The sequence below is a fragment of the Calypte anna genome, chromosome 10, assembly GCF_003957555.1.
Source record: "Calypte anna isolate BGI_N300 chromosome 10, bCalAnn1_v1.p, whole genome shotgun sequence".
Classification (NCBI taxonomy): Eukaryota; Metazoa; Chordata; class Aves; order Apodiformes; family Trochilidae; genus Calypte; species Calypte anna.
The window spans coordinates 9,360,427-9,378,162 of NC_044256.1; the positions used below are offsets into that span (position 1 = coordinate 9,360,427).

Consider the following 17,736-nt stretch of genomic DNA (forward strand, 5'->3'; position numbering starts at 1 on the left):
ATAGATTTAATCCACAGGCCAAGCAAACTCCTGAAATGAGTGTATTGAATTTAGCATGGCTATCATACCAAAGAAAGGGCATTAAATATCACATGGGAAGCATCACACTGTCAGAGGGGACGTTCAGCTCCTTTCTGAGAACAAAACTAACATTTCTGTGCTTCATACATTGAGATTCTTAGATAAAGCCTGTTAAAGGTGCATGATCACATTCTTTAATGAACCCCAAATCATTTTTGTGTTACATGTGAAAGATGACTTGTAGCTTTGTAGATCTCTGTTTTGTCATAATGTACATGTGAAGAGCAGCTGTGAAAACTTCTTAGCACAAACTTTTTAACTTGAAAAACTTCACCCCTGACCTGGAGAGCAATTCACAGGAACCAGTTCTGGGCTTCTCACAGGACTGAGAGCAAATGTCCAGTTCTGCTGATGAGCATAAGCCTCCTAGGCATGGGACAGTCACAGTAACTGTGGTGGATAATCCTGGGCATACTGGCAGACCATGGGAAGGAAAATATTTTTTTAAATTCAGTTCTCGTTAGTTTCAACTCTCCCAGCAAAGTCAATGATTTTTTTAACCTCTTTTCTGAACTTACTAACTTTAGTAGTCTGTGAAGATACCATGTATCTGCAGCTAACACAGCTCCAGATAAGGCTTCCTATTTTGTTCTTGACTGTTTTTCACCTGTGTGCTTCTTTCTCCACCTCCTTTCCTTCAGAGAGCAGCAGTAAAGTACAGCTAGGGGCTGTTTATTTTGGGAGTCAAGATAACTTGATTTTTATTTCTGGCTGTTAGCGAGTTGATGAGTGATTTTTTGATGAGGTCACCCATCCCTTTCAAGGCTCAGGTTCTCTGTAGAGCATGTTTGTTTCTTTGATTGTCACAGCAAGTTTCAGGGGCAGTACAGATGTTACCCACTGAATACAGAGCTATTATCTGAACAGCTGAGTTCTGCAGAGATGATGAACTTCAGTGGCGAGTATGGCAAAGATAACTTTCAAACTTGGTTTGTGTTTTGGACTACTGGGACTGGTAGAATGCAGTCCTGGGGTGAAAAAGGAAAGAGAGTACTAGCTTCAGTTCTGCTGTTAAAAGACCTGTAGCTGTAATGTGAACTGTAAAAAACCTCCCTATTAATGATTAATGAAGCCATGAGGTGCCATCTCAAGACCTAGCTAGGACATGAATTATGCTTTTCATTCCTTTCTGATGCGGATGTTAAGCTTCTGGAAAATGCAAACCTTCATTTCTTGGTGACTGAAGGGACTGTTATGGGCCTGGTGCTCTTCAGTGTTTCCAGAAGTGGTTTGAATGATAATGATGCAACCAAGCTGGGAAAGGCTGTAAACAATTTAAAGGATGGGATTAGAATTGGAGCAAGAAAACAAAACATAAAAGAACTGGCATCTGAGACATGCATGCAGGAGCACACGACAGCAATGGTTGGCCAGGCTGCCAACCGGGCACTTGACTGAGGCTGCTGCACAGGAGGGCCATCTCCTGATGGAGATGATGGATGGCGAGGAGAATTGCCCTTCAAAGAAGGGACCGTTCCCGGGTCCCCGGTTTTGCTGATGCTCGTGTGGCAGATCCTGAGCCTCACAAGGGATAGGGGCTGTGAGCAACAACAATTAGAAACGTCCCTAATGAGGAAACGAGTAATCTGTGCAGCCGAGGAGATGGGCGGGGGGAGTCAAAAGCGGGCACATGAGAGCGGGAAGGAATAGCGGGTTCTGCCCTAAGCGGAGGCGGGGGCTGGGGCGGGGGCGGGAGGCGGACAGCTCAGTTGCCCGGGGCTCTCGCAGTACCGCTCTCCAGCACCCCGCCCTCGGTAAAGGCCGTGCCGCCTCCCTCGGCGTTCGGGCATTGCGGGGAGAGGAGCTGCCAGCGCCTGGGCTCCGGTGGCAGCTGCCCGGCCGCCGGTGGGAGGCATCGCGCTGCCCGCCTCCCCGCCCGCCCGGCGCTCCCACAATGCACAGAGCGGCGGCAGCCCCACCACCCGCCAGGTAGCAACATGGCGCGCCAAGCCCGGGCCGACGCCTGAGCATCCTCCCGCCCGCCCGCTCTCCTCCGCCGCCTCCCGCCGCCGGGCTGCAGCAGAGGGGCCGCCTGCCCGGGCCCTGCGCCATGGCAGCCTCCGAGCTCTACACGAAGGTAGGGCGGCGGCGGGGCCGGGGGCTGCGCGGGGCTGCGGTAGCGGCGGTGGGGGAGAACGCGGCCCGGGCGGACATCTGCGCTCCCGGCGCCGAGCGGAGGGAGCGATGGCGCGGGCAGGGCCGGCGCTGCCACCCGCGGCAGCTGCCCCGCCGCGGGGTTGCCCCGGCAGGAGCCAGCGCCTCTGCCCGGAATGGACCCGACATCCCCGCCGGGAGCGGGGGGCCGGTACCGCTGCCGGTGCGTGCCCGGCCCGGTGAGTCACGGCCCCGGGGCGGTTCTGCCCGCCGGGCTGGGCCGGGTTGGGGGCGGCGGGGAGGCACCGCCGCTGCGGCGTCGTTCTCCCGCAGAGCAGCGCAGGGGAGGTGCCCGCGCTGCCCTCCCGGTCCTGGGCTCCGCGGTCTGGCCGGGGACGAGCGGCCGGGGCGGCTGGTCAGGGATGCGCCGATGCCCTGCCCTGCCCTGCCAGTCCCTGCTGCTCCGGGATTGCCTTCAGAAATCCCACCCCGCTCCTTGTAGAAAAACATCTCACCGGAGATCTGATGACACCGCACCTTTAGATTATATTTATTCCTTTGGCAGTTGTTAAGACGCCCTACAGTCAGCAGGGATGTGGCGTGTGACTCTTGTATGCTTTTTAAACAGACGTTTTTTAAATGTTTTTAAGCGTGTATGTTAGTATCTTGGCTTCCACCCGGAAACAGTAACTGCTACATGCATCTGGGTGATGGCAAAGCCTGGAAGTCGAGAGCCATTGAACTATCTGTTTATCTACTACCAATGCACTGCTTCCATTGCTGTGCCTTGATTTAGTGCAAAACTGTGAAGAAGAAAAAAAAAAAAAGAAAAAAGACAGACTACGGGTTTTTTAAGGACATAAGGGATCTCTGGAGTCGTCGGAACTGAGCACTGCAGTACAACATAGCAAACTCCAAATACTTAACTTTGAAAAGCTTGCACAGTCACAGTGGGTTTTATGGAAAGCAATGCCATCTAGATCCTTCCAATCCTTTATGAAATAATTTTAAATTATACCCAGTCTAACTGTGTGTGAAGAGAGAAAGGGAAGGAAACAGCCTTTTTGGTTTGGCATGGATGGACCTGGACCTTGGATTGGATGGACCTTATTTGTAGAGTCCTCCCAGTCAGATATGGTGGACAGGACATGGACTGGGCATTAATGCATCAAACTGGACTGTCCTTTCCATAGGCTTGACCATATCTGAGTAGTGTATTTGTGTAGGAGAGATTGAATGTGAGTTGAATGTCTGCATCCCCTAAAGAATGCTGAATACATTAGTTGATAGGAGGCATTTTGGTGTCTTGTTTCTCATAGAAGAGTATCTCATTATTTCAGAAGGGGATGAAAAGTAATGTTTTGGTCACGAGAGCAGTGGTACTGCAGAGTTGTTCCCCTGTGTAAGAAGTTATTTTGAACAGGTACTCTTGATTTCTCTCTCTTTGTAGATGTTCTTACTATAGGAGTAGAGTGTCTTATAAGGAATTGATCAGAAAGACTTTTTTTGTTTCCAACCCTGTCTGACCTTGAATTCAGTTCTTGAGTGGTTAAATCCTTTGTTAAATCCTTCTGCCCCCAAAATGTGGGTGTCCTGTTGTCTTGGGACTGTATTACAGTGGAAAGCTCAGAATAATTGTAGTTCCTGAGGAGGGCATGGCTCTGAATTGGGCACTGAGATGGGAAAGCTGCATGACACTCAGGAGATACTGCCTCTGCTGTTGTCCCCTCTCTACTGACTTTTTCCCCACGTCAAGCCATCATGCTGCTGTTTAGTATCTCCTCCTTGATTAAATAATGGATGTAAGGTCATAGCATGCAGAGGTAAGAAGAGCAAACAGAAAGTCAAACACGTACAGGAATGAACTTCCAGTAGGGACTTGCTGGGTGGTGGTAGCCAGTGAGATGGCTTCTGTGCTTTACTGTCACAGCACTGGCTGTTGTCTGCTTTAGAGCTGTATGCAGACACATAAAGGATCCCTTCCACATGTCTTTGTACAGGCAGAGTCAGGGTTGTCATTCAGAACAGCTGCCTGAAGTATCAGAGCTTTCAGGATAGCATTGACACTATGGCATTGGCACAGATATTCCTCTGGGAAGCAGGGTAAGGTGTGGATTTACAGCACATCATTGCTGACTCTGCATGTGCTTTGTCCTGAAGGGAAGTACCTGGCAGTGCCCTTCCCTCTCCCACTGGGAACCCATGTCCCAGCTTGCCTGAGTTGCTGAGGTAGCTGTGTTCATGTGAGTTACTTGGTACAACAGCTGGTAAAATTATGTTAATGACTGGATGACCGGTGTTGCAAAGAAGTTGTCAGTTCTTTTCTAATGCTGTCTGAGACCAGGAAAAGCAGAGTCCTTATTTCCAGCTGTGGTTTCTGGAAGCAGAGTGCCCTGTTGGACGCTTCAGTGTTGTCCAGTTTTGCTGACATGCACTCTTGAGTCTTCAAATTTGGTTTCTTTGCATGCCAGGCTAAAAATAACACCCACTGTCCCAACCACATGAGCCATCTTGAAATAACATAAAGGAACTCCTTTTTTCCTAAGCTAAATTTAATTTGGGTTTTTTTGTTTTTTTTTGTTTTTTTTTTTTTTTTAGAAACCAGCTGTATATGCTTTTGAAGAAGTTGTTCCACTTCTATTAAAATCTTATTCCTTTGATTCATCCAGGTGCATATCTAGACTTGGTGACCATTTAGACAGCCTTATTGTTGTTTATGGTTGTATTTAATGTGGAGATTCTGATTTAAGTTAAAGGACTAGCTCTAGGACACTCACAAGCTGGTTGTGAACGATGGGCATAAACCATGCCAGGCTTTATATTCCTCTGCCCAGTGATGCTACAAATGCAGTGATGCTTCTTGAAGGCATTAGCTTTGGTTTTGGGGTGCAGCACTTTAGAAATGCTCCATAGGCTTATATCCCAGGCATTCTTATTTAAAATGTGACTGTGAGCTCTGTTTAACTTCTGTTGGAGATCTGTCAATGTCAGGTTGCTTGCTGGTCCTGCTGTAAGATTGTTTCCTAAAGTTTTGGTTCTTCCACTTTGGAAACAAGCTTAGGAGAATCTTCATGTGTTTCCTGACTCACTATAGCCCTGCTGAGTGCTGCTTAGGTGTAGTTGATCAGCATTCCAGTAGCTGTTGACCATCAGCAGATGTAGAGCTATTTCTACTGAACCACAAAAAATTGATAGGGACAATCAAGGCTGTGCTTGGCTTTTGTTAAGTGTAATCTGCTTTCCTTGGAACTTAGGAACAAGCAAGAACGTTTTGCCTAGACCCAGAATTCATCTGACATCTCTGTACTGACCAAACCACCACATTTCGTGTTAGACTTCATCTTTCTGAGTTTCAGGTCTATAAAACCAGGCCCCACCACATGCTGTCAATGCCTTAGATGAAAATTAATAAAGCAGATCAGCTGAAACTAACAAAGACATTGTGTTTATGCTGCCTCTTTTAAAGTCAGAGTAAAGAGTTGACATCATTCGGTAATTTTTTGTTCTCTATCCTTTTTTCCCTGGGTTTGAGTTGTTTCTGTTTCACGCTGTGCTTTCCTAGAGCATGCTGCTTTGCCCTCTGTGGATTTCTGTAGGGCCGTATGCAATGCACTTATTTATTTATACATTCAGTCAGATGTTTAATTATTTTATTCTTGCAGCTACTAATGTGCTTCTACCTTTCCAGTAGCTTTGAGATTAGGGGCATAGCTCCAGCTAGCTTGCTTCTAATTTAGAGCCTAATCCAATTTCAGTAAAAGTGGAATTATTCCTTAGAGGAATCAGTAAACAGTTTTTGCTGGAGAGCATGGTCTGGGCAAGCTGCACTCAGGACCTTCAGTCCCACCCCTCTCTCCTTGCAATGGTTCAGTTTGAGGGTTTATAGCCAGTAAACCGAGTTAGGGAAGTGTCAAAGGGAACTGCACAGAACAAAAAACCACTTGTGCAGTCCCCAGTGTGGCAAGGAGCCCTTTCCTGCTTTCCTGGGGCTGGCTGCAGGCAGCTGCTTCGGGTTTGGTCTTCGCCTTCTGTGGTGATGGGTCCTTGCAAGCAAAAATGGCACAAGGCAGATTCTGACCAGTTTATTGTTCTTCTTGGTTGTGTTAATGGTACATTAACAGAAAAAATATAACCTGAGCATAAGAGAGAAAATGTAACTGTATTTCCAAATTTCAGTGCTGATTAATGGGTTATTCTTGGGGGTTAAACCTACTTTAATTATAAAGCTTTGTATATTGCTGCTCCAACTGTTGCATGTACCACAAGTGTTTTCTAAATATTAAACAGCAACAAGTTGTCTCTCTAGATCCCTGCTTAGTTCCTCCAGTGCTTCCCAGTGCCCTGGAGCTGGGAGTCCTTCATCTCCACACACAGCTTGGGCTCTCACTCTGCTGCTGGGTTGGCCCCATGCATTGGAGAGCAGAGGGGCTGCCTCTTCAAAAACTGCTCTGTCACTGAAATAAGTGTGATAACCACTTGGTCAGTAACAACTCACAACTGTGTGCACCAGCTTTATTCCTGTTGCTTTTAAACTGAAGGTGGTGGAGATATAATTACCCAACAGTCTTAACAGTCCTTGGTTTAATCTAACCTTGACATTTGATCATGTTTTTGTGAAAAAAAATAATCCTGTAGCTGGATGCCAGTCTCAGCAGCCTAAGAAACTGAAAAAGCTGTTGGTCTCTAATGGCAGTTCTGTGACATGCCAGCAATCTATCATTCGTGTTAAAATAAATGGTGAGCCTTGGGAAGCAACATGAGTGATGGTTTGGGTCAGAGCCCAGTCTGTGACAGAGCTGGTCCCCTGGGCTCTGAGTGTGTCCAGAGGAGGAACTGATAACTACCCTGGGCAGGGCAGGGGCGATGGAGAGGGCCTTGCAAGCTATTTGTGAAAACCTCTTACAGCCCACAAATAGTTTTTGTGAGGGTTTATCTAATGAAACATTGAAAGTGTAGTATTGTTGAGAGCTGCTTTTGGAGGAGAGGGGATCAAAGCTTTATATTAGATTTTTTTTTCTGTCATCCTAATCTTGAAATTTGTGTGAATTCTTTGTTGCATATAAAAAATAATTGCAAAGCTCCCATTTAGAATAATTGATCTTATTTAATTTTGCATATAATGTTAAAACACTCACCTAATAATATGAGTGGATTATATGGGATCTCCCTTGAAACTGTTACCAGTAATCCCTGCAGAATAATAAAGTCTGTATATTGAACTGCCACTGGTTATTTGCAGTCTGTTTCTTCTGCAGTGATTTTATAACATGTGCCAGATGGCTTAGGTACTGGTTTAGTGTTATTTTATTTAGATAAATAAATGACCAATGAAACTGCTGTCAAGCTCCTGCTACATCAGGAATTGTGTACAAGGAGCACTGCTAATTCTGATGAGCTGCAGAGCTCCAGCTGGACTGGGAAGGAAAGGGTGGCCGCTCAGGCAGACATCCTTGCCTCTTAGGGTCTCCGTATGAGGCCTTTGGTAGTGTAATTCTCTCTGTATTCTCATAATTAATTAATTAATTAATTAGTCTCTCTCTGTAATAACTCACTGTTTAATCTCTGAAGGACTAAAGAAAGCATTTTTGTTATTGAAATTTGCTCATTGAACCAATTGAATTGGAGGAAGTTGCAGGAACTTCAGTGTCTCAAGGTTTCGCTGTTTCTGGATGGTCTGTTCTTAATAGGATTTTCAAAAATCAAAAACCGTGACAGTAAGGTTAATTATAGATAGTGTTCATGCTGTGAGGGAAAAGCAGTGCACAGCTGGCAGGTCTGCTGTCCTCAGGGTGCCAGCGGCACAGTGCTGGGATTTCTGGCAAGTCAGGATGGGCTCAGAGGAGCCGTCCACCTGGGGTGTCCTACAGGGATATTCACTGTGTTCAGATTTCATTATCTTAAAACACAAAACATACACAAAACAAACACTTAACTACTCCTGAAGTCTTGACACCTGGATCTGTACATGTGGACGTGGCCATTTCAGTCACACCAATTATGTCACAGAATCATAGAATTGTCTGGGTTGGAAGGGACCTCAGAGATCATCAAGTCCAACCCTTGATCCACTACTGCTGCAGTTGGAAAGGCAGAGCCTCCCCTGAGCTGTGTGGTCATGGCCATCTTGCTTCCCTGGCACGTCACGGAACTTGGACTTTCTGTGTTTTGTCCCTGTGGTCCTGCCCCACTCTGCTGCTGTCTGGAGGTGTCCGGCTAGGGGAAGATGGTGGGCATGAGTTCACTTCATGCTGTCAAGCAGCAAGACTTTTTTGGAAGGAGGCAGTGGTTTGGTTTATTCCTCTTGATTAAAGTCACCATAGCTGAGCATGTGTGGATGAAGTTAGGGATGAGCAGAGTCTGAACTCCTTTACACAGCTGGACTTTTATTCCTGTGCTTGAAGGTGTGGAGGTTATCTGTGATCTAATTTTGTGTTCAGTGTAGTGGAGCGGTGTTTACTATTGTGCTTGACTCTGACAGTGAGGGTTTGTAGAGCTGGGCTGAGGGCCAAGGGACTGTGTTTGCACAGGGCTGTTGTTTCTGCTGCTTCATTACCTGAATGAGTTGAAGTGGTAGAGTGCACCTTCTGCTCCTCTGCATCTGAAATAGCAAGGAGGAGCTTCATATTTTCCCTTAATAATAATAATACTGCTGCAGAAAGCATGGTGCTGGGGTCAGAATGAACCCCTAGCTCTTGGAAATTTTCATCATGTCTGTGACTTTGACTTTTTCCTCTTCCATCAGGTTGTATCTTTTTGCTTAAGTTATTGTCATAGACCATAAACTCTCTCATCATGCAAAACAGATGGATGTTTTTGTTTTGGGGGTGATGCTTCTAAGAGTTTGGTTTAAATCGATACAAAAAATTTAAAGTACATAGGAATACACTAGGCACAAAATAAAACATTGTCTAAAGTTCATGGAAAAGATTATTTAAACTGTATTGAATTCAAAGGCATCTTGTACAATAACTTTCTCTCTTTGTTGGCTTTACTCTTGAGCTGTATCTAGGGTGGAGAGTTGTATGATTGGGTTGCTAAGGCCTTGTTTACCAATGCCAGGAGCGAGGTTTTCTGTGGCTTTCCTGGCAGAGAACAGCACTTTCATGTGCTCTGTGCCACCCCTTGCTTAGGACTGCATCATTTCCTCCTTTCAGTGTTGCTTGGCTTTGCCTAACACTGGGTTTGCTTCAGCCTTATCCTGCAAATATTTATCTTTATTCTGTGTGAGTAATTGCATTGCTTAATTTTCTACTTTGAAATCAAGCATGCAAATCTGAAGGATTCAGCCTTTGATTCTCTGTTTCCTCTCATTGCAGGGAAATAACTTTGCTGTTTCAAAGCTGCTCAGAATAATTCGTGCAGGAAAACCAATGAAAACATATCCTAGGGATATCATCAACTTCTTTGTGCTAAACTCTGTGTATGCAGTGTTGCAGTAAGTTAGGACCAAATTTTAATATTTAATATCAAGAGTGTGTTTTCAGAAATAGCTTCTGCTTTAAGGACCCACAGCACCTGAGGGAGGTAATGGTCCCACTCATCTTTTTAGCATAGCTCACTTTCTGAGTTTGCTAAAGGCAGCAGTGAGGTGCAGTGTGAGATGGATAATCTGACCTTCCCATCACTGTGCGCACATGCAAAGCACCAGAGTCATTGAGCTGCTGAGCTTGATGATATTGAGGTCTTCCTGTTCCTGCCCTGGCATCCAGGTCATAACCTGTGCCTCCTCTGTCACCAGATTGCTATGAAGTGAGAGCAGGCAGGAAAGCAGCAATATTTAGTAGTTTTATTTCTATGTATCTCAGTCTATTTATATACAAATAAAAGGTAAAGAAAAGATCTGTGCTGGCTGAGAGGTTTGTGGGCTTAGGTTTATTTGTGTGTGTACATGTGTTGGGGGTTTTTGTGGGTTTTTTTGTTTGTTTGAGAAAGAGGATAAGTACTTGGTGTGATTTCACCAGAGAGAAATGCCCTTCTTGCTGAGTCCTGAGCACTGAGAAACTGGAAAGTAACCACAGGAAACATCAGGCACCACTAGTAAAGTTTTAAGACTTAACTCCTGCTGGATATCTGTGGATTGGAGATATTGACACAGCTTTTGATGTATCTGTGATTTTTAGTGCAAATTCTTAAAAAGGTGAAAATGGATTACTTACAAATCTTGCATTTTTTTATACCATCTGTTTTCTTTAGTGGCATGGATTTAATTTCTTTGTCCTATTAATCAGGGACAATAGCAAGAATTGTCACAGATCTTTCCCTGAATAATTATGGCATGGAGGTGCTCAAAGCTGGAGTAAAGCTTCTTAAAATGCTAAGGGAGTAGAAAGTAAAAACCTAACATCAAATAAGCAAACATGAATGAGAAGTGCCAGTGCTGATGAGTGGGCTGGTGCAGCACTATGAGGTTTAAACTGGAAGAGTCAGGAATGCAGAATGCAGCTATGCCTGCAGCTTGTCTTAAGTCTGTTACCTCTGTCCTGTTGGGTGAAAGTTGTTATTTTTGTAACATCTTGAAAGCTGTTGCATTTCCCTCATTGCTTATCAAGTCTTCATTTTTGCCTTTGAACTCCACCTCAGGTGTGGCTGTAGGTAAGGCTGTCAGGGTAATTCACATAGACTGGAACTGCCACCAGTAATTAGCAGAAGGGGCTTGTTGAGTTTGTTTAGCTCTTAGGAGACAGTGGGAATGGCTGGGAAGCAGACTTTTCCAGGCTACTTAACACTGTGGGCTGAGAAGAGCCCTCACTTGAAATGTAAAGGCTAAAGCAGCATTGCTTTGAAGAACTCTCATTCTTTAGAGAAAGACTAAAAAAACCCAGTAGTTAACACAGAGGAAATATGATGTGTGGCTTGTCATGTTCTTTCCTAAGGCTGCTGTGTGGTTAGATGTAGACTGCACGTTTCTAGCTCAACAGTCCTAAATATAAAAGAATGGAGACTTCCATCTCCCTTTTTTGTTAATGAAGAATCATGAGGTCTTGCTGCAGTTACTGACAGGGTCTGAGTTCTTCCATTTGATTATCACAAGACAAGATAATTTTGCAATTACTTAATGATTTACAGGAAGACACTCCTGCTCTTTGTAGAGCCAGAGAAACAAACTGAAAATACTATGAGTTGCTCTAACAATGTGGGGATTCATTGCCCTAACATGGCTTGTCACACGTTACTCTCTGCAGACTCCGTGGGTTATTCATAAGTATCTTTGAAGCAGATGACCTCAGTTGTTTTGCTGAGTAAAGCAGAGAGAGAGAGATTCCTGATTTGCCTTATCAATACAAGAAATACAGAAATATTTCCTATGGAGACTGAGCCTATTTTGCCTGGAAAGGAAACACCAACTGCCTCTGAAAGTGCTGAAAATCTGTGTTACAGGAGATACGGGATGGAAACACATGGCTTAGACTATATGTATGTTAAAGTAAGTAGAATGTGTTAAAGTAAGTAGAATGTGTTTGGTTGTTTTCTTGGATTTAACATAGGTGAAGGCTGTATAGCCAGGTAAATAATTATTGGTATAATAGTTTATTAATAAAGTTTTAAAGTAAGGAGAGTTTTGACTTACCATGTAGAGATATATAAAGAAGGCTCTTTCAAGCATGCCAGACAATTTCCTTGCTTAGGACATTGCCTCTCTTGGGAAAATCTTGTATGAGGGGAAACATTTGCAGAAGTTGTTACAGTTTCATGTTCGAGTGCACTTACTGAATCTCACCTATTGGAAATACAAAGGCAGTAGAAATTTTTTTTTTTTTTTTGCAGCCAATCAAGCAGGTAACGCTTGTAGCAGGAGCAGAATGATTTCTCTCAGGCTAAATATGCTGTACAATTTCTAACGAGCATGAAAGCTTTTATTTTCACTCCCCTCTCCAAGATCCAGGGTGTTTTCCATCATGTCTGATGCTGGGGGGGGGGGTGAATTGAGGAGCTTGGCCGGACCCGGCGCTGTGCCCCGGGGGGGTCGGAACCGCAGGGCCAGGAACGCATCCGGAGCGGTTCTGAGGGCAGCGCTGAGCCCGGGAACCCCGGTTCTGCTTTCCCTGCTTCGCTCGGGGGTGTGGAGCCTCTCAGGGAGGCTGAACTCTGCTCCTTGACTTTCAGTGAGAGCTCGCCAGGCTGTTAGTGCAGTTCCTGTTTTCCTTGTATGGGGACTTGCTATGAATTTCCCATGGAAAAAAAGAACAGTGGGACCAAATAGATCTTCATCAGAGATGCTCCACTGGTGTCGGGTTGCTTGTGTTTGGTGTGGTGTTTGTGGTGTGGACTTGACCATAATGACAGAGTTGTGTTCTGGGCTGGCTGAGTACAACTGGTTTTCCCTGAATAGCTCAAACTCAGTAAAAGCTCTCTTTTGACCATGCAACTGGATTGCAGTCTGGGGGTTCTGTGTTGTTCTAATGAAAAAAAGTAAATTTTTGATTTTTAGTGTCTTAAACAGGTATTTTATTTTCATTGTGACTTTTTTGAGGGGGTTAGGATTAAGTAAAAAGGAAAGAATGAGGTTTGGACTCTACTTTCTTCAATGGTACTTAGAAAAGTACAGCCTTTATCTGCTATCAACGTTTATGCCAAATATCTTTCATTTTCAACTATTAAGTTTTCATAGTTAAGTCAGCAGTTGTCCATACTCCAGATATTTTACAGATATCAGAAAATTTAACCTTATTTCAGCTCTGTTAGCTAGGTGATCAGTTATGGCTCCATTGCTTTTTTCTCAATGGGTTCTTTCAGCCTCCAGTGCTGTACACAGTGTGGAGCAGTGCATCTGGGTGATTAATACAGCCCCTTATTTCCCCTTCCTGCCTAAGCAAGTGCTAGATACCCCAGATCATCTCACGGCAGTGATGCAGATGGCTCAGTGCTGAAGCAGAGACACTGAGACAAAAGACAACACTTCCTCTTTCTGTGTGTTTGAACCCGAGATGAACAACCAGCTGCAACCACTGCTCTGAGCCCCTTCTGTCCTTCAGCAAAACTTGGGCTCTGCTGTGTGTTGGGAGAAACAATTCTCCCAGAACAGCCATTCTCCTGTCTGCTGTGGGTGAGGTTTCCAGAAACCTTGGGGAAAATAATTTTTAAAAGCTTCCATAAGATTGTAAAACTCTTTAAGATCTTGAGAAGGTGAAATAAATGTTTTATTGTGTGACAGGAGTATTGAAAAATCTGTGAGAAATGTGATAGTCTTGCCTGAATTTTTACCAGTGGTCTGGAAATAATACTAATTTCAGCAATTAGATAATTACTTAGTGAAGTCCATATTATGTTTTGCATCATCTTAGTGCTAAAATCCTATAACCACTTGTTTCATTTAACCTCATACTATTTGTTTTCTTGGATCTGAAATTCAGGTACCCATAAAGTTAATTGTGACATATTTTGTGTATTCCTTAAGTATTGGATTTTTAATTTTTGTTTTTTCATTTTTAAATTGGAATGGTTTTCAAATATACCCACAGCATTCACTGTAACCACACAAGAACAAAATCATGCATCCTTTTCCTAATATTCTTCTTCAACACAACCTCTCTCATTCGCTTAACATTCAGGGACTGGCTGTAGTCATGTCATTTTCTCATGGCCACTTTTCTACAACTCTTGTAACACGTTTTTCAGGTTGAATGGATTGAGTGTTTTAAGGCAGACTTGTAATTAACATCTTTTTGAAATCACTGGTGTGTAATTCAGTGTTTGCCTTCGTATTGGTGGTATGGATTGAAAGGCAAGACAGGGTATGCCTCTCTGTGGGTATCACCCCAAATGAAGTTTTTACATGAGTCAGAATATTTTCCTGCCTCTCAGTCTGGGGTAGGCGTCACACTTCTGCTTGATGGTTTTTTGATGATTTTACTGTGGTTTTTCAGCTGCTCTGTGTCTCAAGCAGTGACCCAAACGCTGGTGGTTTTGATCTTGCTGTAATTGTCCTCTCTTGAAAATCTTTCACGTTCATTCCTTTGTCACATCTAGAAACCAAAATTGTTTCAAACATAAGGAAAATTTTCTTAAATATTGATTTTTTTTAAAGTCTGATTTACTTTAAATGAGCATTTGTTGAGAATTATGCTGAATCAAATGTGAATAGCATGCTGCAGCAAGAAAGATAGAAGTACTGCTGTTCCTTCAGGCTTTTACTGTGGATTTTGTTACTCTTGGGAGGATGGAGAAGAGACAGTGGGGAAAAGGGGTCTGTGAAGTGCAACAGAAGCTGGCAGATGCCCTTTTCCTTCATGCAACAGCTTAGGAGGCTGAATGGGCAATGTTTTGGTAGCCAAAGCATTGTCTGGGTTAATAATGACTGAGTATTAATCAGATCTGTCTCAATCTGTATGGCATTTTGAAGAGAAGGTCCTGTACAAACAACATAAAGTGTGGAAAGTTGTGCTTTTAAAGATTAAGGAAGTTTACAACTTTTAAACATTTTGTGTGTTTTAATTTTTTTTAAAAAATGTTTTCTTACAAAAATCATATAAACTATAACCTGGGAATGTAACTGTTCTTTGACAGATTTTGTATTTTAAAGTAAAACTTTGATTTTTCAGCCCTCTTTATCAGAACCAGTGGGTAGATTTGCAGGGTGATCATTTTCTCTTGAATTTCAATGGAAAGGTTGTTGGTAATTGTAGTTGTTAGTAATTGTAACATTTAAAGAAATGTTAAAGAAACTTATTTCTCTTTACTGATGAAATTTGCCTGTAGCAGCATGTTGTGTATGTCCTGTGTTTGGGATTGAGCTTTTTTTGCATCACAAGTTTCAAGTAAATGTAAATCCATGGACATTTTCCCAGGGGCTGCAGTGATTCTGTGTGGAGTGCTGCTCGTTTTCAATTGTACCTTTTACAGTCCTGGTGTGTTTGGCAAACAATGTGCGAGTTTTTATGATGTTACAAGTCACCAGGCCCTAAGTACAAAGAATGCCTTAGAAAAACGTGTAAAAGGAAAAAAAATACAACAAACAAAACACAACCCCAAACTTTTATATATTAAAATGGAGTGGATATTTATAGAGAAGATGAAATACTCAAGTACAGCATAGTTTTTTTTCATTGAGCTGCAATTCAACTATTTCCCTTGTGTGTGGTGAAGGAAACTGCTTTATGTGCCTAACCAGCACTTGGACCCAAGTCTGCAAACTCAGTCTCAATAAGCTGATAGGTGCTCAAACCCCAGTGATGTTCTGGTGCTCTGGCTCAGAGCCTGGGTCAGCTCTGTCCCCTGCTGCTGTCTGGGAGCTCTGTGTGCAGCCAGCCAGGGAATTCCCACCAGAGATTTATGGGATAACATGGGCCTTTTGATCTTCCTATTACAGAAACTGATTTTGTGAGATTATTTTTCAGGTCAAACACAAATACAAATTGTCATATATTTCCCCCACTATCATATAAATGTCTTTTTCAATTGATGTTTTCTAAATATCAGGGTTTAAACTGTACAGGAGGTATATAAACAGCTGTTGCTGAGCAGTGAGAGAGAAAATATGTTTCATGTGTAAAGGACACTACAGCCTTTAAGAAAATCAATGTTTTGTTTTGATTTTTTTTTGCAAAGTTAATGATGCCATTTCCCTCAGGTCACAAGAAAAATTTAGATGAGTGGATGAGAGGTTTTACAGCAGGCTGCTTGCCATGGAAATGCTCTGCTTCCCAGCCTCCCTTGTTACTTGCCCTTTTTCTGAAAGGAGAATAAAATTTTGTCTTTCTTTTCAAACTGCAACCTGCAGCAGCATTTTGTTAACAGAAATGCAGTGTTCCTTGGGTCTGTGTGTGTCTGGTGGGACAGATGGCAGGAACATTGGCAGTTTCAGCAGTGGAACAAGAGGCACCTCCACCTGCCTCATCTGTGTCATCAGGATCTCTTTGTAGGGGCTCCAAGGAGGTCAGGTTAAGATTTGTGTTGGGCCTTTTATTCACCTGGCTGTGCCTCTGCTTGTGTTGTTAAACCCAAACTGGTTTGTTTCGGGTGTTTCTAGGCTTGGTATTATCCTCCATGGTGTGGGTGGCACTGTCAGCTAAGTGTAGGGAAAAATATAAGCCTGAAAGGAAATTATTTTAATATCATCAAATTATGTTTTCAGAACAGCTTCACCCAAGGAAATCACACGGCACAGAAACCCTTTTCTCACAAGCTTCTGTTTTGCATAGATAAGTTCAGTGTTTCTGCAGCGTGAACTTTTGTGACTTTGTGCTCTGGTTTGGTGCTACACCTCTCTAGCAGAGACACTTTTCTTTTTCCAGTCTAATAAAGCAGCCTGCTCTCTCCAGGTGGCTGTCTTCATTTAGCAACAGGTTCACACTGAGTGATTTTGGTCAAATTCGGTTTTGACTTTAACCAGCTATTGCTGCTCCTTTGGCTCCTTCAGCTGGTGCTGCCAGGACTGATGGTACCCCTTTAATCCAGACATAAAGGAGCTGCTTTAACTGGGGTCAGTCTGGAAACAAGGAAATGATTTCCACTGATGTGGCAATCCTACAAGATCACTTGTGTGGGTAGATCTTGCTGAGGAACTAGGAATAGTGTTTTATCTGTTGAAATTTCCTTTTTTCTTTTTAGGATGTGGATAACTTGATGAGCTCTTTCAGCTCTTACCAAGGGAGCTGTTAAGCTGGGGAGATAGCTCTGTCTCCTTCTGCAGTATTTGGGACTGCTCAGTGGAAGTAGAAGACTGCTGAAGGGACTGCTGAGCTGCTTGGATTGCTCATTCTGTTCTATCAGCAATGTCAATTAATACTTCAAGAGGTTAATATCTCCAAAGAGAGGCTTTGTGAGTCATATGGTCTCATTTGATAGATATTTGTTATAGTCTGCTGATTTCTTCATGTGATCTAAGATGAAATCATGAGGTAGGAGAGAATACTGCCATTTGCTATTTTGTTTTCTTACTCTGTAGAATTGTGGTAATACAGATAGCTCCCTGACCCACTGGTAAAACATGAGCATTTCAAAGGTTCTCCCTGTATTTTTTTCTCCTGTGAACTGTTAGATAGGTCAGTATAAAGATCATAGAATGGTTTAGGTTGGAAGGCACCTTAAAAATCATCTTAACAGGGACACCACCCCAAAGATCAGGTTGCTCAAAGCCCCATCCAACCTGGCCTTGATGCTGCCAGGGAGAGGACATCCATAGCTTTCCTGGGTAACCTATTCCAGTGTCTCACCACCCTGAGTGAAGTAATGAATTTCTTCTGAATGTCTAACCTGAATCTACCCTCTTCAACTTCAAAGAGGTAGTGACCCCTTGTCCTGTCACTACATATACAAAATGTCCTATTACTACTTATACAAAGACTCCCCTCAGCTTCCTTGTAGACCCCCTTCAGGTCACTATAAGGTCACTATAAGGTCTCCCCAGAGCCTGAGGTTACACTAAGTGTTGTCTTTCAGCAGCCCAGCTTGTCCTTCCTTAACCAAAGCCTTGTTGTTCTGCCCCTCTGTGTGATTATGTAGGTGGCAGGGGTTTTGTGTTAGTCTGCTGATGCTGGAAGAGAATCTGGACAAGAAACTGAGTTTTGAAACAGTCCTGTCAATTTGCATTTAATGATTTTTGTACCTCATCTGTGTGCCTTA

General features: G+C 43.4%; 1 protein-coding gene across 1 annotated transcript in view; it reads left to right on the forward strand.

Moving 5' to 3' along the window:
• The first annotated feature begins 1,829 nt into the window (after nucleotides 1–1,829).
• MYO5A (myosin VA) overlaps nucleotides 1,830–17,736 on the forward strand; it is a 95,741-nt gene continuing 79,834 nt past the window's right edge. Inside the window, exon 1 of the mRNA XM_030456904.1 lies at nucleotides 1,830–2,158. Coding sequence (XP_030312764.1) covers nucleotides 2,132–2,158 — 27 coding nt within the window. The 5' untranslated portion in view covers nucleotides 1,830–2,131. The remainder of the gene's footprint in view (nucleotides 2,159–17,736) is intronic.